The 27,416-nt window shown below is 43.8% G+C and overlaps 1 protein-coding gene across 3 annotated transcripts; it reads left to right on the top strand.

Moving 5' to 3' along the window:
• Positions 1 to 296: 296 nt before the first annotated feature.
• Positions 297 to 26,642, top strand: cpeb4b (cytoplasmic polyadenylation element binding protein 4b). 3 transcript variants are annotated; one of them, XM_040180627.2, is made up of 11 exons: positions 446 to 929; positions 1,814 to 3,054; positions 10,537 to 10,627; positions 14,571 to 14,621; positions 16,818 to 16,841; positions 17,825 to 17,995; positions 18,245 to 18,334; positions 18,756 to 18,874; positions 19,021 to 19,135; positions 19,731 to 19,912; positions 21,923 to 26,642. In XM_040180627.2, exons 2-11 carry the CDS (start codon positions 1,864 to 1,866, stop codon positions 22,148 to 22,150), a joined length of 2,262 nt encoding a protein of 753 aa, XP_040036561.2. In that variant the 5' UTR covers positions 446 to 929; positions 1,814 to 1,863; the 3' UTR covers positions 22,151 to 26,642. The 3 variants fall into 3 exon arrangements, with proteins under 3 accessions (XP_040036562.2, XP_040036564.2, XP_040036561.2); XM_040180628.2 differs by lacking the exon at positions 16,818 to 16,841 and having other exon boundaries at positions 297 to 929; XM_040180630.2 differs by lacking the exons at positions 14,571 to 14,621; positions 16,818 to 16,841 and having other exon boundaries at positions 437 to 929.
• The last annotated feature ends 774 nt before the right edge of the window (positions 26,643 to 27,416 follow it).

The raw sequence follows: 27,416 nt of genomic DNA, 5'->3' as shown, positions 1-27,416 counted from the left end.
ATAACTAACTGCAACTGATCATTGCAGCTACAAAAATGTGACGTACCTTCATTTCCACATTTACAATGAAGGAGCATGAGATCAACAAGCTTGGCACGAGACTCTTCTTTTGAAGTAATGCCACGCTTTTGAATGGGAGGTGGGGTGGGGGAGGGTGGGGTATCTATGTTTTCTCACGACCTGATACTACATCTTCAAACAGAAAGTACTGTGCTGGGAGGATTTTTCTCTCTCTCTCTCTCTCTCTCTCTCTCTCTCTCTCTCTCTCTCTCTCTCCCTTTAAAAAGGAATCATATGAGCCCTCAGTGGGCTGTGCTTACGGGTGGCATGCGTGTATTATTGGTGCACGGCCTTTTAATGTTGTAGAAATTAGGCGAGGCTGCCAGTCGTCCGGCCAATCACATCCCGAGGTGTGGTTCTCGGGGGGCGCGGTCACGATGGAAAGGGCGGTGCTAGAAGCGGAAGTGGGTCTCGGCTGATTTCTCGCTGACAGTCGCTGTCATTCGTCCACGGTCGGTTTCAGGAGAGAGGGCAGTCAAGGAAGCACACAGCAGTCGGCTAGCTCTGAAGTAAAGACAGTTAGCGACGAAATAATCCTGAAAATCAAACAAAAAATGAAACCGAGCGAATAAGGCTTGTGAAATAACCGCGGTCGAATAGAATTCAGTCGTTGCCACGTTAGCAGAGCCCGTTGATTCCATAGTCCAGATTAGAGGCAGCAGATAGAGAGCTGTGTCATCGAGCAGGCAGGACACGTCAGGAGAAGGGAGAAAAAAAGCTGACCGACTGCACTGTACGAGTCGGCTACCAAAAAAAAAAAAGCTTTGCCCGACGCACTCGCATTTTTTTCAAGGACATCTCTCTGCTTTTCAAACCGAGGAAAGGATCCCGACAAAGACGTCGCCGAGCTCGAAGGTGGTGATCAGAAGGTGAAAAGACATTTTATTCGCCCGTATTTTCTGGCTGTCCGGCTAGCTAGCATTAATGCTGACGGTTGGTAGCCGGCTAGCTAGCTAACTAGCTAGCGTTAGCAACGGATGGAAATTAGCTGGCCAGCTTAACATGTTGGTTTATTCCACCCGCTCCGCTGTTACTTGGCGTGTAAAAACGACCGTAACGAGCAAAACCCGGTACGTATTTTATTGTATGACATTTATCCGAGACATTTTGAGGTTCAACTCCACACACTGGTGACAGCTGTCAAACAAGGTCGTGTGTTTTTTCTTTCTTTTTTTTTTTTTTTACTCTAAACGTTAACACCGTTAATTTGTTGATATTATCCAAATGTGATCCGTTCTATTTCGCACGACGGCGGTCCCTCTAAGGCTACACGGCGGCCGCTTGACGATCTGTCAGTCGGCTTGTGCGAAGGAACGGAGACGGTGTCGTCTGCACACAGCGGTGCTCCAGCTAGAGACACTGGCGGCTGCCAGCAGCTCAGCTGAACACTTCCAAGCTGGCAACGTCACGCGGTTATAATTAGCAGAAGATGTAATGTCAACCGGTTGGCTTTTATCAAAACTGCTCGGAGCCATAATAAGGGTTATAACAGATTGTTCCACGCAAGAATGAGCTCATTCATGACTGTGGTGTGTGTGTGTGTGTGTGTGTGTGTGTGTGTGTGTGTGTGTGTGTGTGTGAGAAATTGTCATGTGTGTGAGCGTTCTCTTGAGGGAGCGAAAACCGACCCGATCACAAGAAATCGTTGTATGACCATCACCCAGTTGTTTCTAAATCCCTTGACGTGTGGTGCGATGAGAGGGCCCGACTGCTAACTCGGTGCATGCCATCCTGTGTGCTCTTCTCTCAATAGGACAAACGATCACGGGATAGCTTTTGTGCGTGTGTGGGGGGAGAAAACAAATGGGGGATTACGGGTTCGGAGTCCTAGTTCAAAACAACACTGGCAACAAGTCTGCATTCCCGGTTCGAATCCACCCGCATCTGCAGCCCCCACACCACCACCAAAATGTGTCGCAGAGCCCTGCTGCTTTCATAAACAGCACCACAGCCGCGGGGAATGGCACCACGGGAGGCTCTCCCTGGCTCTTCCCTGCCTCAGCCACCCACAACAGCGTGCAAGACGAGATCCTGGGGGGGGCAGAGAAACCCAAGGCACAGCAGCAACAGGAAATGCAAGAAACGCAAGAAAAGCAGCAGCAGTTGTCCCCTGGGAGTCACCAGGAGGGTGGGGGTGGCGGTGGGATCATTTCAGAACTGGAAAAAGCCCGGTCAGATGAAGCCAAGACGGACAACGGCACGTCCGAAGGGAGTAACGGGAAGGAGAAGCAGTTGCGCCTCGAGTCTCCGGTCTTGACGGGCTTCGATTACCACGAGACGTCTGGTCTCGGGGGAACCGGCCCCGTCCAGTCCAGTACAACCTCGTCGTCACTTACTGGCTTCAACAACTGGTCGGCCGCCATCCCGCCGGCACCGTCAACCATCATCAACGAGGACGTGAGCTTCTTCAACCCGGCGTCTGCCAACAACGGGGCCCTGCTGTTCCCGAACTTCTCTCACCACGTCAGCCCAGGGTTCGGCGGGAACTTCTCCCCCCAGATCGGACCAGCGGCGGCCCTGTCCCAGCACCACGCCGCTCCCCCGCCTCACCCTCACTTCCAACACCCCCACAACCAGCACCAGCAGCACCGGCGCTCCCCGGCCTCTCCACACCCTCCACCGCCCTTTCCGCACAGGAATGCGGCTTTCAACCAGTTGCCGCATTTGTCCAACAGCCTGAACAAGCCCCCGTCCCCCTGGGGTCCGGCCAGTTACCACAGCACCTCTCCCTCCCCCGGCTCCTCTACCTCCTGGAGTCCTGGAGGAGGCTATGGTAGCGGTAGCGGCAGCTGGGGGGGGTCTCAGGGCAGAGACTATCGCAGGGGGCTGAATGGCGGGATGACCCCCATCAACTCCATCTCTCCTCTGAAGAAGACCTTCCCCAACAACCACGTGGCGTCCCAGAAGTACCCTCGAAACAGTCCCGCCGCTTTCAACCCCAAGTCCTGGATGGACGATGGAGTCGGCCGCAGTGACAACATCTTCCCCTTTCAGGTCAGTTTTTCCTGCGACGTCATCATTGTGCGGTTCAGCAATAATTCTGACCTATTAATTGAATTTATTTTGTGTGATTGCGTGTGTGTGGTCCCTGAGTGATTAAACGTCAATGTGTATGTTAGCTGTTCATTTTATTGCAGTGTTTTATAGTTTCTATTTTTAGTCATGGGGTTTGGGTATGAATGTACATGGATGCACTTCTTACCGTGTTAACGGAACTCAGCCGTCGTTGCTCTGCAATTCCACAGCTGTATGTCTCTGATGATGACTAATGTGGCTCTATTACTGCAGTGGTGTGTGTGTGTGTGCCACGTATATGAGTCTGGGAGGGGCGGGGGGGTATCACGCATCATGGATATAGAGGAAAAAGATGGGCAGAGGGAAGTGAAAATAGGGGTAAAGCAATCCAGGTGTGAGGAGAATGACTGTCTGAGATGTAAAGAAAAATCTAGATCCAGCAGTGAGCACGAAGACGTCCTGCTTGGATGTCTTTTTATTCCGGCCTAAAGCACAAAAAAACGGCCCCACAATACTGTGGATTTATGGCCCTGGCATAATGGGCAATGATTTTTCAGGGTTTCCAATTATTAATCACCTGGATTGTGGCTGCCATAGCCTAGCAACTGGTTTTCTAAATGCCATCCTATTCATAGTGTAATTTGGATACCCGAGTCCACTCATGAATATGGCTTGAATAATTGCATAATCGCATAGAGAAAAGAGAAAGGAGACTATCGGATGGATGGATGGAAACGGGCAACGGGAGCATGGAGGTAAAATCATTCTATTGATCTTAGCGCATGATTGATTGAGGCGGTGGGCTGGAGAGAGAGAGGTTGTGAAGGCTTCTTAACGCGCTTTAGAAATTTTCTTTCATATTAACTCAAATTTTCTAAACCAGCATATTGACTAATCTTCACATTCCAAAAGTGATTCTTGTTGCGACCTTTCCATACTTTCCCATTTGCAATTAATGACCCAATGCACTTGTTAATTATTTATATATTTAATTAAGGGAGAATATTATAAACACACCACAGTTCAAACGGTCAGAATGTTGTGCTGAATATGTCTTGACATGTCTCTTTGCTTAAGTAGACAAACTCACTTTGCAGCTTCAATATATCATTAGCCAACAGCCCTGTCCGAAGGTAGTCATGGGCTCTGACACACACACACACACACACACACGAATAGAACATTTTGTTACATAATTGATATAGAAGCTACGCAATTAGCTTAGCAGTCGGCTAGCTCTGTTGGCATATTCTCATTCAATCCAGAATTGTGATTCTGCGCCCAATTTCATCAAGTGAGAGCACTTCCTGTTGCATCCACGTGCCCGATTTAAGTTAAAACTTGAATCACTTCAACTGCAATATATTATTCTTCACTGTGGAGGAGCATTGTCCTTTTGCCCTCTCCATACTGCAAGGGCGGACGAAAGATGGGGACAGAATTGTGTGTGTGTGTGATTATATAAGTAGACCAATTTACAAAGAATTGATAATGGGTCAAGATCATAAAAACCTATCAAGATTGTTTTTATGAATGAAGATGTGCGTTGACACGTTGTCTACATTTTGTGTTTTTGCAGTCTTTTGTTGCAACGAGAAACCGCTGTTAAATTATTACACAGGAAACCAAGTGTCAGGTTATTGACCAAAAGCCACCTGAGTGTGGTTTAGTCTTTACGTTCTGAAGACAATAAGGCGATTTGAATTCCCATTTACTCCCATTTTATTACATTTGCTGACAAACGGTCCCAAAAATGGTTCTTGTCAGGTCTTGTCCAGATCATGAACTGTTTAGAGGACTGATGACACATGATGCCTTACACAAGACGCCCCCCTCCCCCCTAAAGGGTTTGGTAACGAAATACTGTAGCTCCTGTAACGTTGAACTGAAGGGGGGGAACTGTTGTGACACTTTCCTTTCTTAATTTCTCAATTTGATCACCAACTCAACAGTCACAATTTTTCAGGCCGCGTAAAATCCAAGTTGGTTCATCAACACTTTTGGATCAGATGTTGGTGTAAGTACATGGCTCTACAGAGACCAAGCAGATAGACGAATTCCACAAATTAGCTGTGCTGTAAAATTTTCAGTTGGCTGCTATTCAGAAGACGGAATCACATTTAATTAGCAAGATGTCGCAGCGGAGGTGTGTTCCAAAAGCCATCACTCTTTCCGCATTAACAAAGTTAGGCATCATCATGTGATTGCCTTGACATTATTTTGTGTTTCTTTTTGAGGAAGTGTGTGGATGCAGTTCGAAAGCAAGGCCATGCGCCATATTTCATCTCAAGTGTTGTGCAGCACCAAGACACACACACACACACACCGAACGAACATGTTCTATTACCGTGGCTGTATTCGAGTTAATACCAGTATTTGAGATGGGCTCCAGACTGGGCACACTGGTGAGCCAGTAACCCGCCCTAGGTCAGAAATGAGCGTGTCTTAAATACCAGTTTTATGAAGCCAGTCCATGCTGGTCAAGCGGCAGGGTGACACCACGGACAGGTTGCCAGTCGAGCAGAGCGAGATGCTCATATTCACAACGACAGGCCATTTAAGCGTCGCCGATTGGCCTAAACTCTCGGGATTGTTGGAGGAAATCGGAGCACCTGGAGAAAATCGACGTACGTTTTCTCTTTTCTGTACATGCTCCCCCAATTTCTCACCGGCAGCAAGGTCAGCGGTATTCTGCCGTGTACTTTGCTAATTCCTACTGGTAAATTTGGCCGGGGACCAGATGGGAGACTGGTGGTGCCTGAGGGCGAGTGAGCCAGCACAGGATATTGTCTCAGTAAGCTACCAGGGTAACTGCTGGCGACTGATCCCTCCTCACTGTTTGTGCAGCTCACGTATAGTGCAGCCATTTTCAGGGCTCTGCTATGTGAAGGCTCCTTATTAAACCACCTTTTCGTAAACAAATATTGCACAACCTGTTGTCCAGCCTGAGGCTTCGGCCTCCTTTAGTTGAACCCTGTGCTTGTCTGAAAGCAAATCGAATCAATAGTGCAGGTCTTCAGGCGAGTAGAACTCGCGCAGGGGAATTTTTTTAGGGCGTAACGTTTAGCACGAGACTTCCACGGGGGAGGAAGCCGCCTTCTTCAAACCCAGGCATCGAGCTGCAGAGGTTTTGGCCGATGCCTCTGGTTTTCGTGACATTTCTGTGAAATGAGAGAAATGTTTTGGGGCCTAATGAGCGGCCCGATCTGTGCTGGCAAGCACCTAGCTCTGTTGCTCATACAGCCTCATTGTGCCCTTCTCACACCCTTGACAGACTCTCCGAAACGAGAAGAAAGGGAGCTTGTGCGTGTTTGTGTGAGGGGCCTGCATGCGTGTGTGTTTTATTTTGTTGGCTTGCGTGCATTGCCCACGTCTTCTGCACATGTGTTTCAACAAAGGAGGACGACACGGCAGCGTCTTCGCAAAGGTGTTATGTCGCGTTGTATTTAGCGTAGCCTTATACCTTTTTAATCAGCGTCTACTGGCACGGCCTTATCGATTGCAATCGACCTATTGGGCACCTCTGCCTTTATATATAAGGAGTCAGTTCAGTCAAATCCACAAACTGTGCAAATACACCTTCGTCACCCTGCTGGGACCCGCGCGATCACACTCTATCTCGCCAGCGCCGGGTGATGGTTTGTTTTTGACAGTTCGGGGTGTTTAATGTCACAGCAGGCCTTTGAAATACTTTGACCAGGAAGAAACCTCATCGCAGGCATCAAAAGCACAACCCGCTTCCCCTTCCTGCCCTTTTTCTTTCTTCTCTTATGACTTACCTCACTACTTACTTTCTCTCTTTGTCACCCCACTTCTTTCATCTGACATTCTCCCCTTCCCCCCCCTTTGCTTTTGGCTTCCTCTCGCCCCCCGTTGTCTCTGGGATTTGATTAGATTAAAGGAATAAAACATTGCACAACCTCTAAGTGAATGAGAGGTGGGATTGGAGGGTCTTGCACCTCTGAAAACTGCCCTATTACTTTTTCCACTTTTCCAGCCTCTTGCAACTTCTATTTTTCATTAACAGGCCGGAAGATTAATGTTGGACTCGGTCACCCACCGCTTGCCGTATTTAATCATTCTAAACTTCTATATATGTCATCAAAATATGTTCACAGTGGCCCTTTCTGTGTTTGTTGGTGAGTCGAGATTAAATGTCGTCCTTTGCCAGCCATGTTATTCATTTGGTCATTTTAACCTTTTTTTCCCCCTTTTGTTTAAAAAAAAAAAAATAATGTTTCTTCACGTAGAGTTTGGACAAATGCCACAAAAGTAAAACCCTGAAACAGTTAATAGTTTATCAAAAGATTTGCTGATAAATTATCCGATTATCCGATGACCAAATCGTTGACGCTCTAGTAGTCTGAAGTCGGGTAGCTTTGGCTAAGTTGAATTTCCCCCAAATCACTACAGCTGACTACTTTGTCAGTTTCAGATGAGCTGATTATATGAGAACACGCATCTACATTTCTTCATCCAGATCCACATTCAAAAGTGGTGGCAGGGCTGGGCAGATGCACTTTGCCGTGCTGTATAATGCAAATTGATCCAATCATGCAGGTTTTTATTGATGGTCACTGGAAAAAAAGAGGTGTGACTGACCTTACTTATCCATTTAGCTTTAACTAGATTAAGGGTGATTACATTCTTCCTGCTTACCCACGTATCCTGAACCTTATTTCACTCTCCTTTGCAAATATCCTCCATAGTTGCAGCTGTGCTCTTGAGGTTCGCATGGATACGCTTTCATAGATGCATATAATGTGACTAGCACTTCAAAGTCGCGTGTGTGCGTGCGCATTTGTGCCTTGCCTGCAATCTCTCTGGGATGAATACTTTGATGGTCATCTGGACAGTTGTCGAGAGGGACAAAGGCATGAATCTGATGATTAAATACACTCTGCTGTCCAGCCGAATGCTCAGAAACTGCAGAGCACCAGGCTGACGGGCGGATATGAGAAAATAGTGCACCTAGTCGGGCTTGTATCCCTGTGTTGATATTTGTTGGGAGGGAGCGGGCGGGCAACGGGTAACGGGTGTGTTCTCCTGCCATGTCGTCTTCGTCTTTGTATGTTCCCTCGGCCGATATTGGGAAATCTGCGACGGACAAAATGCTGCTAAAACGTCGTCTACAGCTGGTGGAGTTCTGGCATCCAACCGCGCTCTATGGCTAGCTAGTGTCAACACCAAACAGTAGATGGGGGTTGGGGGGGAGAGGAAAAAAAAAAAAAGGAGCTGCCGGCCTGCCCCGACCGACGGTCATGTGGTTCTCTGACGCGGGGCTGTTTTTCTGAACCCTTCGGCGTTTGACCCCTGTGGACTTTGTGATGTAACAAAAAATGCTCTGGGCCTTTCCTCACAAGGTGGTTTTACTTTCAGATCGTTCTCAGCAGATATTGATCCAAAGCTTTTGTAGCAAGAGCCCAACCCCCGTTGCTGGATAACTGGTTAGTAGAGAAGTAATGCTTGGATGCGTTTGTTGGAATGACAGCGGGGAATGAAAGATATGATTGACTATGAATAGGTAACAAAAAGGAATGAGAGACAGGTCGGGTTAATCTGGTTGTGCGAGGCTCCTCCATCATGAGGGCCGAGCTTATCAAACCGGGATGTTGTGGATTTTCTTTTGGTGTCTTGCAGGGCAATATCAATAAACAAGCACCAGTGCAATGTTGAGCTTTATTCACATGATATTATGTTAATGCATTTTTAATATCAACTCATAATTTCTCTGTTTTCACTTTCTGCTATCTTGAGACGGATGTGATAAAAAAGAAAAAGTAGGCCAGCTGAACAATGGAGCTCCATCAGAGCTCAATGCAAACACTCGCTACACCTGCTTATCATTCTCAAACGGGGAAAACAATGCTGGCTGTTCGGGATTTTTTTATTTCCTTAATATTTTTTTAAAGGGCAGGAAAAGATGGTGAGGCTTTGGCAAATTGCAGCCTCATTATCAGTAACACCTAACGCCATTAAGTCTCATTAGGCTGTGATGCGATCATCTAAATACTCTCCACGATTTGTCCATCAATGTGGACGTATCTTATAGCGACAACTGTCCTATGCGTCACTTTGTTCTCATGAAACGCTAATGCTTTCCAGTATTGTTTTCACGGTATCTATGCAAATCTTTTAAAGATAGCTCCTACAATGAATATTATTTAAGTATTGTGTATAGTCTTTTTTTTTTCCTGGATATGGTGCATTAAGGGGGAAAAAGGTAGTCCTGTCGTGACCAGACAGTAGAGAAAATGACTCAGCATTCCAGTCACGATGTACAGCTTATCGAACAACAACGCGTAGCCCGAGGAGTCATTGGCTCGCTGCAGCCTGCGAGACTTCTGACTCATCAATGAGGAATTTTTTAAAGGTATTTCTGCATTGAAGAATGACCGTAGAAATGCGGAAGACACAGTGGACGAAATGAGACAATCGACAATGTGATGGGGACTTTAAGCACCAACTATAGATGTAAGCAAAGAGGATATGAATGTTCTAGTGTGTCCTCCGCGGCATTGTCCACCTGACCTGTGGTTGGGAGGACACCAAAATAGTTTGTCATAATTTCTCTACAGCTTGTCAAAGGCTGCATATTTTTGTTTTTTTTGGCTGGGGTGGAGTCGAAACAGAAGTCTTATCAGCACGGCACTTGTGCGTGTACTGCAGTCGTGCGTTCTCACACATACTTCTTTGTATACAAACATCTCCAGGTATGTTTGTAGGTGACAAGGCTGTGGCTTCAAGAATTAGCTCCTTTTGTGTACTGACAGTTTCATTATGCGACCAAGCCCAATGAGTACATTTAGAGCTCACTTAAGTTTTCAAGTACCGGCAGTTACGTATAAGAACTACTCGAAGAGGGTAATTGTGGTTAGGTTTTAAATAATACAATCTCCACCTGCTTAACGGTTAGACCAAGATGCCATCAACATGGGCGCTCCGGTCTGCTCGACTGAAAAATGCACCGATGTAGTTTTCAGCCGAAAATAGAACACCAAAGTATTTTTAATAAGGCTTATCCGACTTTTTATCTCAGATTTTCAGAATATATTATTGAATCACTGAGATTCCACTCGCGTGAAACTAGGTCTCCCTCCTAATTTGTTTGTCACTCCCGCTATTTGTGCCGATGACTTAAGTGCCAGTGAGTCGAGGATGGAAAAAAAAAAATTAGTAGGGACAAACTAAACGAGGCTTTGTGTCTTTTGTGTTTCTTTTTATTTTAAAGTAAAACCTGTGAAAGTGTCCGGCTGCCCCCCATTTCTCCATTTTGTTTAGAGTTGATAGTGTTCGTCTCCTACTTGAGGCCGGTCTGCATTAACCGATGAATCCAATCATCCAGAGTTTCTGTTTGTCAACTGTTAAGACTGTCGACCTTTTATTTTAATTGCATGTGTGTCTCTATAGCAGGTAAAGAAAAGTCAATGATGTTCCTCCTCCTTTGTCTCCTCTCTTTAGGAGCGCACCAGGTCATTTGACAGCTTCAACATGAACACGCTGGAGAGCTCGCTCATCGACATCCTGAGGGCGGAGCAGGACACCCTGAAAGGTAAAGATGTCCGACTGCCGCCGGCAGCGCTCCGGTGTTCACGTTACACGCCGTCCACAGCAGGGACGTAACGCAGAGAAGCTAACCGGATGTGTCGTGGACAAAAGGCTGCTTGGATTTCATTTACTCATAATCCATATGCAATCTGTGTAATGCCGTACCAGTGCATTGTCCTTGTTAAGCTCTCCAGTTCTGCTAAAGATGTATTTTTAGCAACATGTGTTTGACATGACACGTATGACATGATTTGCAAGGTCAGTGCAAAAAATATATATATTTTGCCATGGTAATGTGTCAACTCATTTTTAATTAGTTTAATAAATTGCTAAATTAATTAAACATCCAATAATATTATCAATAGCAGAGTATGAATAAGATTAATATTAAATCGCACACAGAAGGACCCACAAATGTCCTTGCAAAGAATTGTCATTTTGAGTTCATATATAATGTGTGCATTTCATATGTAAATCACAACAGTTGTGATCCCTTCTGTTTGTAATCATTAATATTGGGACTGATCCGACCTCATGGCAGTGTTATTTAAAATATATAAAAATACATTTAAATTTAAACTTATATTTTTAAATAAACATCACACATATGTGATGAAGAGAAAAACAAATACGTAAGGAGTTAATTATATTGGACAAACATTTGGTAGGATTGTTGCACCGTAAGGTTTAATTTAATACAAATTATTAATAGAAAAGTTTTGCTTCCTCCGCTGATCGCGTTTGGACATCGTGTCGTATTTACATGTAGTGTTAAACCGTAAAAAGAGGTCCACTCACACCCCCGCGTTACTTCTCCTCACACTGAATTAAAGAACGTTTCCTCACTTTTGATAAAATGCGATGCAACAAGTCTGACCTCCTTTTTCCTGCATTTTGAGAAGCAGACGCAGAGCGAATGCGGCGCTGATGGAAGCTTAGGCTTTGTATGTAAGAAGGGATTTGTGAGCGAGATGGAAGGACTCCCACTGAAGTTGTGGGCTATCATTAGTTTTTTTTTTTTATGATCTCAGCGGCAAAGCCTCCCTTTTTTTTTAAGAATGATAAAAAAATTTAAAAACAGGACTCACGGTGGTCTCTGTCCAAGGTGTCTGTCCCCTCTGGGATACACGCTGATGCATCTTACCTGTAGTGTGAAGTTCGGTGGTTGTTGATGGTAACTAATCAAATTGTAATTAGCACATTTCCCACATATTGCCATTTAAAGCTGGTAGGTAAATAAATTGGCGAATTCATATATAATATATATATATATATATATATATATATATATATATTTGTGTAGATTACAAGGTGGGTGCTACTACTTGTGCTTGGCTGAAAATTGTTCGAGACAAGGGAATATCTGTTAATGGCTGAATGGTGAACCGGGAATGGGTTCTTGAATACGGCAGGTAGCCAGTGTTGTTCATGATTCCAGAGCAGTCATTCCCAGGAACGTGGTCTGGACACACAGGTCTGTTGTGATTCAACATGCATATCTGCAGTCTACCTGGCCACGTGAAGGCGCCTGAATGTACGTGTAGCCTACCTCCTACAACGGAGCTAAGATGGAGTCTGTTTGTGAGGAAACGAGAGGAGCGAGAGCCTGTTCCTGTAGCCCAGAGGGAGGAGCTCGTAGGACCAGTTCTACTAGTGAATGATTGAAAGGAAACGCCTTTTACAAGGCTTTAGTGGAATTTAAGGGATTTGAGAGTAGAGTTTAAGTTGTTAGCCATATTTCTTAGTTGTTTATCAAACCATAAGGCGTAACCCTGTACAATGTACAACAGTTTTATATTTCCTTTTACTTCAATAAAGTCTGACAGATCTCAACAGATCTCAATAATCTATGAAGGACATTTCCGTTTCCAGTCTGCATTTTCATGTCAAACTGTTATATTAAATGTTTTAAGTCATTGTGCATTACTCCTGGTACCTGGTTTAATCAAATTGAATGTATATAATCCCCTATATTTTTCAAAGAACGGAGTAACCCAGTAAATCCCACAGACCAGTTTCACCACCAGATTAACGAGATGAGTAAAACCTTGAGCGCCAGACACGTCACAACCGCCGTGCATTTCTTCCCGCCTCACCCACGACATCCAGCTGGGGTCTAATGTTCCGCCGTCCAATCTGAGTAAATCTTCTCTCAATATTCACAGTGGAAGACTGGAAGGTTACCTTATAAGCCACCTTCTGGGGCTTTAGCTGCAGCCTTGCTGGCGCAGATCCCTGCGAGTGAATTGGATCCGAGCGCTCGGCAACTACTCGGTTTTCTTCATTAGGGTTTAAACCCTGAAAGCTTTTTAGATGATGAGGTGTTGTTGACCTGACGCGTATTAGCTGATTGTGAGAATAGCGGAAGGGGATGATCTTTCTTCAGCTGTCTTCTTCAGATCGGTTCATATTCAGTTGCCTGATTCTTTACAGCGTTCCCATGATGCATCGCGCCGCATCGTCCTCTACTCCTTATTGTTCCCCATCTTGTAGCCGTTGGCCTGCTCCAAAATGTCATCTCTCTGTTCCTTACTTCCATAATTATAGTCCAAGCTTGTAGGCCGCTAAGTGTAGCAGTGACTTAAGTTAGTCCTTCCTTTCTTTTCTTTTTCTTGCAGCAGAGTAAAAAGAGAAACATAATTACAGAAAACGTTCTTCCTCCTGCTCTCTATCACATGCATGCAGGCTAAACTATAATAATCACAGAGCGCATGCATATTTGTGTATTATAATGTGTATACAAGTAGCAGGCACATTTAGATGCACACAACCGGAGCACAAATCTCATCCCAGCAGAGCACGTTGAACAAAGCCAACGCGATGAAGAGAGGGAAGAGGCAACACAAAATGTCCACAGTAGAAGTGACTTTGATTCCTTTCCAGCATTGTCCTGACTGACAGAAAGGGCTCCTCTGTTCAACCAACACACACATGCTCACACAACACACTGTGTTGTGTGAGCATGCAGGCGTGTGTTTAAACTGTACTACATGCACGCTGCTTGCCACTTTGCAAATAAGGTTCAGGGAGCGAGCACAGAGAGACCCGTGGGCGCCCGGGGACGGGGTGTGCTTACGTGCCCGTGCCCTGTACTCCCAATGTGACAGGCTGTCCCCAAGTGGACTTTGATTACAGGCGATACCCCTGTCGGCGCATAGTCCACACGAGCTCATTTAGAGTGGGACACTTTTAGTTTGGTTAAGGTGTTTCGTAGCAAAGGTGAGCCTGCGTGTTGATGCTCGTATTGTCATGTCGAAATATGCCCAAATGTACGGCAAACTGTAGTGCAGCGCGTAAGCTGAAGCCACGGGTGGTCCGTCCTGGTTTCTGTGGTCTATTCGTAGTTTGTGTGTGTGTGTGTGTGTGTGTGTGTGTGTGTGTGTGTGTGTGTGTGTGTGTGTGAATACTGTGGGACTCCATGAGCGAGGTGTGGGGGAGGGACCAGCAGAGTTCCATGTGGCATCGGAATGCACCAATCACAGGGTGGTTCGTTCGCGCACAACAATGGTCGCACTATTTCAGCTCTTTCATCTCATTATCCCTGAGCAGCATGCGGGCCTTGCATAACTTTGAAGCTCGTTTGGCATCGTAACATGTATTTGTGTGGGTGCGTGCGTGTGTTTGTGTGCGTGCGCGGCGGGCCTGGCGAATGGCTCAAAGCGAAATGTATGATATGTGGCTCAGAGAGAGCGAGAGTGAGGCACAAAGGGGGGGATGGGGGTTGATTAGGAGCAGGGAAACGGTTGGTGTCACACAGGTGCCTAATATGACAGGAATATGTCCCACATTGTGTGTAGAATTGTTCAAATATTGCCCAGGAGGGAAGTAAATCTCTGCACATGCAGCAGTTATTCGCTAGCGTTTTCCCATGATGACAACCATTTGCCAAATTACAAATTAACTATATTTACTCAGAGGTAAAATGTGTGTTCCGTCTCCCTGTGCAGGTCGTCTGGGATTCCCCCACCCAGGAGTAGACAACCCTTTACCCCTCAATGGTACGTATGGCAGGTTCCCAAGGGCCCAACCGGGATTGAAATAATATAAAGGAGTCTGTGTGGAAAAATGTCTTTAAAAACGTATTTGATGAAATTTCAATTTATACAAGGGACTATCTCAATTCAAATAGTGTTTCAATCGAGCTCTTGGACATTAAATTGAACATATGGACCCACCCAACCAATCTAATAAAAAGTAAAGAAGTTGTGTTGATGACCCTTGGCCTAGTTATTAGTTTCTGTCAGATCAGCTTTCACTGCTGATCCAGTTCTGTTCCCCAGACCCATGGACCGACAAAGAGGAACATCATTTCTTCTCTAATATCTATTATTTATTGTTCCGCTAACTAGTCTTGTTTCATAATGTTTGAACTGCTGATTTCGACACGTATTTTTTTACTTCCAATGTGGCGTCATCAGAATAGAGAGCATCACAGCTAATCTTGTGATCGCACATTTTGTAATCGATCACGTGTGTGCAAAAGGGGGGGGGGGGGGGGGGGTCCTTAAGAATTGATGTCACATTTATTGCGCGTTGGCCGCGTTTGGTTTTGGCTCTATTGTTGTAGGTGCCGGGTCACAGTTATTTATATTCTGAATCTAAATTATACAGCAAAATGTGTTTCTGCATCATTAGAGGCGAGCGTCAATACCGTAACATAATCGCGATTCATATTTGATCATTGACAGTTTGATTCAAATCTCATGAGCAGTGGTAGATTCTTATGTTTTACATCACCTCATGCAAACTACTGGGCGTGGCCCCAGATTTTTTTATTCCATATTTGAGGCTTTTTTGTTGTTAAAAATAACAAAGAATGCAATATTGATTACTTTTCTTCATCCCTGTGTTTCTGAAAGATGCAATGAAGGTGATTTGAATTCCTAATACGATCCTGTTGCACAGAAAGCAAAGAGCGCCTTTATTAAATGATGTATAAAAAAACCCTAAATACTCTCCCATGGCTGAAATCCGGCAAATCCCTTTGACGTGCCACAGTTTCCACAATGGGGGTTTATTATGCAGTTCCGTCTCCTTTGCCCTGGTACACTCCCATTCCCTTCATCGTTATGTAATTGTGTTGTTGTAGCTTTTGCCTTCTGGTCTCGGGCCAGGATGTAAAACACGCGAGGCCACTAGTTCCTTCACAAGATCGCTGGGTCACATGGCGAGATCACATGGTCGCGAGCTGTCACCAAGCCCCGAGACAGATGGTGCCAGCGGATAGGCAGGATTCAGAGGTTGCGCACCAGTACCACTCTCTCTCCGTCTCGCGGTCTCACAAGCGTACACAGATTGCAGTCCTCATTACTTTGATTCCCATTTTCTCTCTCTGTCATCATCGTTTCTCAATCTCTTCCAATCTATTTCTCTCTCCATCAATCACACACACAACATGCACCCATACACCTTTTTAAAGCCCTCTCTGCTCTTTCAATCTGTTCTCCTTTTTCTCTCCGCCCTCCCTCTTTCTTTGACTCCCCCTCTCCCCCCCCAGAGTTAATGTCCATCTGGGTTTGACAGTCCACTGAGGGGATTATTGCTCCGTGTGTCTACTTGATCCTCTCCATTTCTTTACAGTTTTAGATAGGTCGAGGCTTCAATCTATCCAGTGTCCACATTTTAATTGGTTTTTATTTTGGGCTGAGATAAGAGTGTTACGTTTTGCATTTATGTCTTAACATAATTATTTGACAATAACAACAAATAATAAACCGTAACCCAAAATCTGTTTTTTAGCACCCTTTAAATGAAAGCTGGTTATAGAAGAAACCATGACGCCTTCAAAAAGCGTTTTGCATTTTGCTTTAACTTCCTAAGCGTTCCATTTATTGTGCGACGGTTTGTTGGTAACTGGCTATTTCACTTGATTTATATTGAGAGGTGACCTCAAACACACATTTCCATCCCTCTCCATTATACATTAAGATGATATTACTGTTTTGACACGACCAAGCTACCTTTCTTTCCTTCAGTGTTTTGCTACAGATTTTCAAAAACTGTACTTTTGTTTAGTAGTCAAGTGCTAACAGGTGTGCTGCAGTTCCATAGGTTATTATCACTCACGTGTGAGGGGCAGATAATGGAGCATCTTGGATTTGTCATGAAGCACCTGGTACTTTTATTGGTAACAGTGTATTTTGCATCTTTTTATAATCACTCTTCTTTGATCTTTGTTCTTATTCCAAACGCAGCCAGGAATTATAGCAGGAGACGAGGTAAAATATATAATCATGTGCATAAATCCACTCTCTCGTTCTGTTTACTGAAGCTGCTGTTCTGATTTTATTATTTGTAGGCCGTTGGTTTTTAGATATGTTCTACATCAACGTTTGAATGGGCTCTGTGCAAGTACCGTGAAGTGACGTGTTCGTCTGCATGGTTGTCATAAGCTTGTGAAATGTTCTTTTACATCTATTGTTCAGTTTTGCTCTCATTCTGTTTGACTGCTTTTTTGGGGGGGTGGGGGGGTGGGTGTTACTCATTTTCTAACACACCTTTTGTGCGATTGTTTGTCAGACAATAGTTGTCACATTCAGCTCAATGTTAATGAGGCTTTGAGACCCACAAGTTGTCATATGATATTTACTCACTCTGCAGCAGAAGCAACGACGCATGGGCAGGACACACACACACACTAAATCACTCATGCCCACCCGCACAGCACATACTGTAAGCTGAGGCTTCTCTGATGCATAAATCTTTCATGAAGTAGCTGAGGTCAGGGCGTATAGGAGCAGGAATAGGCTTCGTCTCCACACATAGCCAGCAGGCACGGCCCTCTCTGAAACCACACAGACTCTTCTGTGTTTGTTACAGAGGACCTGCATGCATTTTCAGTCCTTCATACATGTAGCACCTAATCAAGTGACGTTTAGTTTTATTTCTTACTTTGTGTTCGTTGTCAGCCGAAGTGGTTGAGAAAAACACCTGCAACATTTCACTCTCACCAGAGGGAGTAAAAGGCTCTCGTGCTCTAATCCATCCTTGGGAACGTGCGTTGCATGCTGCTACTTTGCCTAATTGATGTGGTAGGTGAGGTTAGATCAAGGCCATAAGAAATATTTTGTTTATTTGCCTTCCACCCAGCACAGAGTGGACCCCCACCACGACCCTGAGCCTCTACACCAACTGCTCTCCTCAGGAAATAAACTTTTCCTCTTGTCTCTCGCTCTCGCCTCCCTCCCTCCCTCTCTCTCAGGCCACTCCTCTCTCTTCCCAATGGAGGATGGTTTCCCTGACGACGATCGCGGCGAACAGGGTCTCGCAGGCCTGGGCTCTCCACACTGCTTTCCACACCAGAATGGAGAGCGCGTCGAACGTTACTCACGCAAGGTCTTCGTGGGAGGACTGCCCCCGGACATAGATGAAGGTAAACTAGTTGCATTAACCATCAAAGGGATTTCATTTCTTTGGTTATGATTTGAATCTTAAGAGATGGGTAACTTCAAGTTCTACCTTACTGCATCATTGGGATGTTCTACCTGTAGCAAAGCATCCTAATGTACATTAATAATGACTCCTGATCTAATACTTTTCCTCTAAATCTCCAATGTTCTCCGTTTTCTTTTCTTTTTTTATTTCAAGCTGCTAACGAGTAGTTCTGTCTGCTTCCTTTCAGATGAGATAACTGCCAGTTTCCGGCGTTTTGGACACCTGTTTGTGGACTGGCCTCACAAAGCGGAGAGCAAATCCTACTTTCCACCCAAAGGTCTGTTCAATTATTAATTCCGTGCCATTTTTGTCTCACAACCTACTGTTTGCTGAGACCAACTGCGACACTCTTCTTGACATTCACCAGTTTGAACTTGAGAATGATTTTATTACTACAAGAGATGTGACTCTGGTAGCATTGATTCTCCAATTCAGCAGTGATGGCCTTCTGAGGCCTATTAGGCCTATCTGAGTCCTACCACTGTACCACCACGTGTGTGCGCGGTCTTGAGGCTATTATCTGAAGTCTTTTCACGACCATGTGTGGACTGTTTCTTTGTTTCTCGTCTGTTTGCCAAAGCTGATGCCTTCCTGCTGCGAACGCAGAATCAGAAAGTGTAAATCAGTCACAGTTATTCGGTTCTTTGCCGGTACGTCTTGTGCCGAGCAGTCCGAATAACTCCGCCTGTACTCTGTAGGCTACGCCTTCCTGCTCTTCCAGGACGAGAGCTCAGTGCAGGCTTTGATTGACGCCTGCATCGAGGAGGACGGCAAGCTGTACCTCTGTGTGTCCAGCCCCACCATCAAAGACAAGCCGGTCAGTACAAGCGCACAAACACACACACAAACACACGCAATCGGCTCAGATCTTATAGCTCGACGTCATGACTTTTATGACTTTATAACCAGATTGTACTAAACCTTTTTAAAAGTGCTGTAACCTGTTGGCTTTGGGTGCGACAGGTCCAGATCCGCCCGTGGAACCTGAACGACAGCGACTTTGTGATGGATGGATCTCAGCCTCTGGACCCGAGGAAAACCATCTTTGTGGGAGGTGTCCCTCGTCCGCTCCGTGCAGGTACCCCCTCCGTTCCATAACGATCACTTTCCTGGCGGTGAATCGGCGGCAGATCAGCGTTTATGTAGCCGTCCATCATCTCTCGTCGCCAGCTGTAAACAAAATGTGACTTCCTCTAAGACTCTGGAATGTGATCGGCTTGTGTTCATAATAAACATTACACCTGCTAAGAGGGTTAAAGTGAGTCACTGTGCGCTGAGATCGGCTTTGACCTTCAGTGGTTTGGTCAGGAAGTACCCTGAGTGGCACACTGTGCTGTCAATACTCTCAAATTAGTGTTTATCCTGATAGCAATGTCATGCACACTGCGCGTTTGTGTTTTCTGCACCGCTGGTAGCTTTGTTGTTGACTTTTTTTTGCTTTAGTTATGGAAATGACCGTGGTCGTATATCCCTGTGGTGCATCTCACGTGTGTAAGATATTTGCATTTAAAAAAAGCAACAGATTTGTTCCATTATGAAAGTTATACAAGTAAAGCTTGATCTCCTCGCTTTGCACGTTTGTTAGCTGCTGTTAAGAAACACCCAATAAAGACCTTAAATGAGCGTATTGTTCAGCTAGTTCATCTAGTTTTTATTCTTCCCTCCCTCTGCAGTGGAGCTGGCCATGATCATGGACCGTCTGTATGGGGGCGTTTGCTACGCTGGCATCGACACCGACCCCGAGCTGAAGTACCCCAAGGGAGCAGGGCGGGTCGCCTTCTCTAATCAGCAGAGCTACATTGCTGCTATCAGTGCTCGCTTTGTACAGCTGCAGCACGGAGAAATCGATAAACGGGTGAGTGGAAAGAAAAGAGCGTAGTGTTTTTCAGTCTCTCTTCTCCTGCCCCTTCGTTCTTCATCGGTCTCCCCGCTCACTCCACTTCCTGTTGTGTGTGTCTCCCTCACCCTCCTCGTCGATGCCCCCTGTTCTGAGTTGTGCTAGAGAGAACGTCTTTCTACAGCTTGAGATATGAAGCACCGCGTGCATGTCTTTGCTTATTAGTGGAGTGTTGTGAGGAAGCACATTTTGCATAATGGTTGATTCACTTTGGTCATTAATCCAAACTTCAAGAAGAGATCTTCACGCTAATTAAAATTCAACAAAAATTCTATCTACCATAGGAGCACCAAACAGTACATGGATGAAAAACAACACGAACAATTGTTAAACAACAATTTACAAGAAAGTAATTGCAAAAAATGCCACTTCTGCCAAAACCTAAACCTATAAAACCGACATGTCTTACTCACAACGCACCGTTACACTGAATTCTTATTTAAATACAAAGGTGCTATGTTGTTGAGCGGTTTCCAGAAATATTGGAATGAACTTTTCAAGCTCTCCAGACTTCAGGTTTATACATTCACTCTTCATTTGGTTTTACATCAATTTAATTTTAAGTTTGTCTTTATATTGCATAGCTTTACACATGTTGTGGTGTTGTAATCCCTTTCAGTTTGTTTTGATTGACCGCCAGTAAGACAGGGAGGCTCCATACACATAACAAGGGCCACTTTTGCTAAACATTTCTTTGAATTTCCTTAACTCATTCAACTCCCAATAATAATCTAAACCAGCACTAAAGACCTCGTGAGAACCTTGTAGCCTAAACTTTTACCATATTCTGTTGGTTTATCCGTCCGAGCTGGGATGGATTTGTTCAGTAACATGCCAATATAAATGGCCTGTATGTAAAACCAAATAAATATAATTTGAATGGCCAACTCGAAAGCACAAAATGTCCTTTTTAGGTTGCATACGTGGGGAAGGGTTCTTGTACAGCAATGTGACCAAGGTCGTGTATTTGAGATTTCATTCTTTCCATTGTTTAGTGCCTGATAATCACCGGGTAAAACTTTCAATGGGCCTGTAGGGGATTATTTGATGGTTCGGGTTAAACAATAACCAGTGCCTGCTCAAAGCGTCACACAAGTCCACCAGTTTATGCCGCATGATTAAAATTGTGAACGTTTTTTGGGGGCTTTTGGTTGAACGTATTGTACTATTCTATGTGGAATTAGTCGTCGGCTGGTGATTTTCCTGAGGCGTTCATCACCGCCTCCTTTGTAGTGCTGCCCTCTAGTGTCTCCACATCATAGTCTCATGCTGCTGGAAGACAAACGGCCAAATGAGTAAAAGGATTGACGGTATTTCAACAAAGTATAAAGAAAGAATTGCCCCAATGTGGGTATTCACTTAAGATTTCATGGTGGATAATCACAAACCTCACATTGGCCTGATTTAAAACCAGCTGTTCTCCCGTTGCTTCCTGGGCGGCGTTCTGTCCGTCCTCCAACATTGACGGTAACCATTATTCTAGGAAGACAGTGATGTCGCTCCCTTCAGACTCCCTCTGGGAACCCTGCAACCCTTCCTTGATTAAAAACCTTTCTCTCCACAGCACGCGGTTGGTTTTGAGTGGCATGGATGCCGTCAGATTATTTTATGAAACCACTGCATCAACATTAAAAATGGATCACTGGTCCATTTTAACTACTTCTGTGCCGCAACAAACTGTCGATAAAGACCCTTTGACTGTGAGGTCACATTGAATTACTGGAATACGAATAAGCCACTTTCTCACTTTCATAATGCCAGGCTGGTTTCTTTTTCCCTCCAGTGACATTAAACTGCTAGACGCACGATCAGGAAGCAGACTTTTTTTTGCGTGAATCCTTTAGCTTCCATTTGTCTCATCTCCTTTCAACTCTGCTGACAAACATCTGGCAGAGACGGGTTTTTATTAACAAACAGCTGCATGGAGTCCGAAACAACATCACTTAATCTGTCTGATCTGATTTGCAGGTGGAAGTGAAGCCATACGTGCTGGACGACCAGCTGTGTGACGAGTGCCAGGGGACTCGCTGCGGCGGCAAGTTCGCGCCGTTCTTCTGCGCCAACGTCACCTGTCTGCAGTACTACTGCGAGTACTGCTGGGCGGCCATCCACTCGCGCGCCGGCCGGGAGTTCCACAAGCCCCTGGTGAAGGAGGGCGGCGACCGGCCCCGCCACATCTCCTTCCGCTGGAACTGAGCGGACGGCAGAGGGGGAGGCAGCAGGAGGGCAGGTAGTGCAGGAGGCGCAAGTCGTTGTACAAATAAATGCACTTTTCTGTTGCTGGTTCCTTTCTGTTCCAATTTCACTGAACCGTTTTCCTAATTTTTTTAAGTTAATATATATCTATATTTTGAAGATAGAAAAGAAAAACTGGAATTATATCCAAATATGTCCAGCAAGGAAAAAAGATGTGTAACATAATTTTATTTATGCGTTTTGATTTTTTTTTTAAAGTATTTTTATTAGTTCTCAAAAAAATGCATATATAGGAAAAGTTTGAAGTTTGATATGGTACTCTGCTTTTCAATTGGCAATTTTTTTCTAAACTATGTATTTGATTTTAATTTTGATACGAGAGGCCCCAAAACAAATACACTTCTTTTGACATTTGATTGACTTCTTTTGTAGCAGAGCTGTTGCTTGTTTTGTGTACCGAGTCTCCAGAGGCTATTTATTTCTGAGAAGTGTGATTAAGTTCTGTATTCATACAAGAGGCTCCAGAACAAATGTGGATTGAAAAAAGGTGTCGCTAAAGAAGAGTGCACTTATTTCCAATTCAAAAGAGTGCAGATACGCTATATGAGACCCTTGGTAGTTAACCAAAGCTGAATTAACAGAGGGGGGGCCACTGCAGAATGAAATTATTATTTTCCCTCCCACAATTTTCAACCTTTCTTTTTTTTTTATGAGTTCCGACATCATATAAACATTTTTGATCTTACTTGAAAATCGCGACAAAATTTTAGCAACACGCATTTGGGTTCCGATCTCCATTTTGACATGCAAAAACTAATACCTCAAACTCCGCTGCTAATGTGCCGAATACAGTTAAGAAGAAAGGAGAAAAAAGAAAAAGCACGAAAGAAGAAAAAGCATTATCACCTGCTTGTGTTCTCCTTTCCTTTCAGAACTATAATCAAAGGGAAGTGATGCAACAGGCAGAGCGTGATGTGACCGGCAACGTTTTGTACTCGCTTGCTTCATCACCTCCTTATTTTTATATTCAAACCCAGGGTTGTGCTAGGGACCGAGCAGAGCGCCATGCCGCGTGTCAGGGGAATGTATGGTTCTAGGGAGGCTACGGGAGCGACACGCAGGCCTGCTGGTAGAGAGTCCGAGCCCCGACCCCTACCCCACCCTCCCCCTTCTCCCTCCGCCCCCCCCTCCTCCTCCTCATGGCCGCCTGCGACCTCCGCTGCTAGCTAGCAGCTAACAAAGGGGCGGGCCTCGTGGATCCAACCCCCTGCTCCTGTGTCTGCAGGGGATTAGATCCACATCTTTCAGGACTGCAGTTGTGGTGACTCCTAGAGACGAGGCTGGTTCGCGGCCGTCTTCGTTGCAGTTTCTAAGGGGGGGGGGGTCTGCCGCCCAGCAGGAAATGCCTGTCCCTTTTGTTAGTTTTTGATTGTTGTTGTTTTTTATTTTGTTTTTTTACGCTTTTGTGCAATTCTCCCCAGTCTTTAATGAAAAGGTTCTACTTTGCATCAGAGAGTCAGCTACATTTGAAAGAAAGAAGCAATTGACAGTCCAGTCTGATCTCCCAGTCGTCAGCATGCGCGCGAGTCACGGCGGGGGGGCGGGCGCCCTTTTGGCGAACCCTTTATCCGTTCTCCGGCTAAGCTACTCCTACTCAGCATCCAGTGTTTTTGAAGCATAAATGAAGATAGTCTCTGCAGTGTGCTCTACTACTACACTCCGTGACCCACATGCAGTTCGCTCTTGCTAACAGTCGGTTGTGCCCCGTGGTTTTTTGGGAACCAAAGATGGCTGTGCGGTAGTGGGTCATACTGTAGCTCATTTCTTAGTTAGCTCTTTATTCTGATTTCTTTTTTTTTTTTATTTCTTTAAGGTGTCTTCTCATATATATTTTTTCAATTCAGTCACTACTACCCAGTTTTGCTCAACTGTCAAGCCCAGCAAACCAAAGATTGGCCTTGAACATAATATATTTATATATATATATATATATTTGACAGTGCAGTCAAAACACATTAGAACACAATAAAAAAAAACAGGGCTTCTAAACACATACACACACACATGCGCACACACACTTACACACAAGGCCTCAGAGCTCAATATGGCGGTGCACGCTGGTAGGCACAGTTCTTTTTATCGCAAATAGGTCTGGAAAGTTTAACATAAAGTGCACATTCACACAGCAGAAGTCAAACTAATCCTTACATTTGTTTGACGTTTGAAGTCACTCAGTGGTGAAACCTACTAGCTGAGCATTTAAATATGTCAGGGAGTTAGTGCAGAAACTTGATTATACACACTAGTGAGATACATATCCTCATCTTGCCGTTGCACCAGTTTTGCACTCTGGACATTAGTTTTTGAGGGTGTGATCGGGGAGCATTTTAGAAGTTAAAACACTTTGTGAAGAATTTGCTGTTAAATGAGTCAAAAAAAATTATTTTATACATGGCCTGCTGATTTTTGGTACAGTGTTTTCTAGCTAAATTATTTTGTCATGCACATATAAACATTTATTATGCACTACTTTTCTAAATATTTTTTCTTTTTCCAACAGTCATTTTAGGCACATTTTTCACAAATGGGGAAACTCCTTTTTGCAATACCTCAATTTTTCACATTGTGAAAGGTAGCTTTTGTACTTTTGTTACTGAGAGATCTGCATATACGGAAATGTTCATTTTAAGAAAAAAAAGTTGGGTGATTTCAATTTCAATATATATTATTTTCAATTATGCTTTTTATACATTTCAGTGCTGAGGAAACTTTACAACTAAGTGCGTACTTCTGTTGATGCGGCTTCAGATCTGCAGAGGAGAGACCAAAGTGTATTGCTCTCTTGGTCTTAGCTTTTCGTACACTAGATAATTCCAGTCAATCTGGTCGATAACAGCATGGCGAGAATAAAAAATCAAAAAAACACAAAAAACAGTTGTAATTTGAAATTGATGTTAATGTCTCTAAACATGGCTATACTAGTTGGACAATGGTAACTTCTGTCTTGGTTTCCTCTCCATGGATGGATTATAACTTAATATAAGGAGAATGCAAAATTTGGTTCACGCTTAACGCTGAATCTTGTATCACAAGAATGGATGTTTGGTGTTTAGATATTTTAATATTTCAAAAAAAAAAGTGTATATATATATATATATATATATATATATATATTCTTAAACTTGCCAACTAGCACCTATCGTAATCCTTAGCATGCATGACAAAAAAGAGAAAATGACAAGTACATGAATTAGCTATTAAAATTAATTGTTGTGGTGTGCACCAAATGTTTCTCAACTGTATAAGTTGTTAAGGACACCCCAAACCCGCTCTCACGTCACGTCACCCCCCCCCCCCCCCCCCCCCCCCCGACCCCTCCCCCCACCCCACGGGTTGATCTCCTCGCTTCCCCATTTGCAGACCTCCGCAGGATGCACGTGACAGAAATAAGACGAGAAACGAGGCAAAACGTAACTTACAATCCATTCGGCAGTGCGGGACTTTGAGCGTCCTTCTAGAAACACTGTTTTGAAACGACTTGAGAACTCATTCCCGCTGTCTGAGGTGATCTTATATAGACCTATCTGGAGGAAGGGGAGCTTAAAGACTTGAATGTGATAAATGTTGCAAGTTAACTTCAAGTTGTTATGTGCAATACTTCTTTTGAACCTTTTTCCAGATAAAGACTCTTTGCAATGTAATTCTTTAATGCCATTTTTAATTGCAGACATTTAATTAAAGAAGATGTTAATATGTTTTTCACAGTCATTTTCTACTGTTATTGTAATCCTTTTCATGCTGGTGTTTGTAAAAAAAAAAAAAGAAAAATCAAACTATTTGTACTAATATAAATAATTGAAGTTATTTTTAAAACATTAAAGGTTTTGTGCTCATTTGCTTATTTTGTTTATTTTAAGCTACTGTGATTGATTGCATTGTAATTATTAGGTCAACAATGTATTTAGCTGTTTATTGGTATATTTTTAATTGGAATGTATAATTGATTTTTATAATTTTGATCAGATTTTTGTTATATTTTTGAGGTGAAGCTTTTAATATGTTAAAGTGTCTAGTTTTTACTAATTGCTATATTGTGCTCCACAATATATGGTTCACATTTTCTGAAGGAAAATAAATATTTAAATATTTGTCTGTTAATGTTACTTAATGGCAAGATTTCAATAGTTTTTAACTGTGTATGGGAAGGTTGTTGTATTTATTAATAGCATTTTTTACTTAAGATATCACCTTAATTTTTATTGTCATTTCACTTTATAAGTTCCTATTTTTGTATTTTCCTTTCTAATTAAGTTATGTAATACGGATATGTCCATATTTCTAGGAGTTGGTCTGTAGAAGTGCTAGTGAAACGAAAAAGAAAAATCTAATGTTATTTAATTGTTTGCAGCCAACTATTTATAACAGTATGCATAATTTTTAAATATTTGTAATGTGAAATGTTGAATGAAATAAATCTTAACTGTGATGAAAAGATGTGCCTGGTGTGCTTATTCTTATTATATCTGCAGTTCAACAGCGAAAACAAACGGGCAACACTTCAGACACTGACATCTTTTCAGGACTCTTTTAAAAAAAATAATGTACTATATTTTTTGACATACTGTGCTAATAATTTATTCAACATGACATACTATTTTTTTTTTTTTACAGGAACCTTTTCACGACCTTTTAAGATCAGATACTGTTGCTATGGGTGATCAGATAACCCTCAGACTACGTATTCCTCACCTCTGTTTAATCTCCGGTGCCCAAAGAGGCCTTACAGCTCAGCAGCCTCCGGATCACAGGCGTTCTGACCACTCGGATCCGTGTGCAAATGTAACGTGCGTCTTCCACACAATTACTTGAATCCAGACAGTGTTTTATGTCGACGGCTTTCCACGTGTGTGTGTGTGTGTGTGTGTGTGTGTGTGTGTGTGTGTGTGTGTGTGTGTGTGTGACGACACAAGTTCCTGTGTCTTTGACTTGAGTGAAAGTCCGGCATTGAATCTACATCGGTACTCTGAGACCGAACACTGCGTCCGAGTGTGTGGCTCTGTTCTTCATCGTTGAGATGGATTAACAGATAATGTCAAATCTATTTCACCTTTACTGCCTTTTTAATAGGATTGTACTGTGTGATGTGCCGCCCCAGCCTGAAGCACAGGACAGGAAGTGGGTTTAAACTGACCTAAATAGCATTACAGTCTGTGTTTTGATTTAAATGTTCCTGCTTTTGATCCACCTCTTTGTTTTGTATTGTATT

This window comes from Gasterosteus aculeatus, chromosome 7 (genome assembly GCF_964276395.1).
Source record: "Gasterosteus aculeatus chromosome 7, fGasAcu3.hap1.1, whole genome shotgun sequence".
Lineage (NCBI taxonomy): Eukaryota > Metazoa > Chordata > Actinopteri > Perciformes > Gasterosteidae > Gasterosteus > Gasterosteus aculeatus.
Note: the sequence above shows the minus strand (reverse complement) of the source record. Positions and strands in the feature narration are given on the sequence as shown.

Bases quoted from the DNA above. Each gene is read 5' to 3' on its own strand.
- cpeb4b (XM_040180627.2), top strand. From the start codon at position 1,864: ATGGGGGATTACGGGTTCGGAGTCCTAGTTCAAAACAACACTGGCAAC. The intron at 18,875-19,020 runs GTCAGTACAAGC...TGGGTGCGACAG, and splicing joins CCACCATCAAAGACAAGCCG to GTCCAGATCCGCCCGTGGAA. The intron at 19,913-21,922 runs GTGAGTGGAAAG...TCTGATTTGCAG, and splicing joins ACGGAGAAATCGATAAACGG to GTGGAAGTGAAGCCATACGT.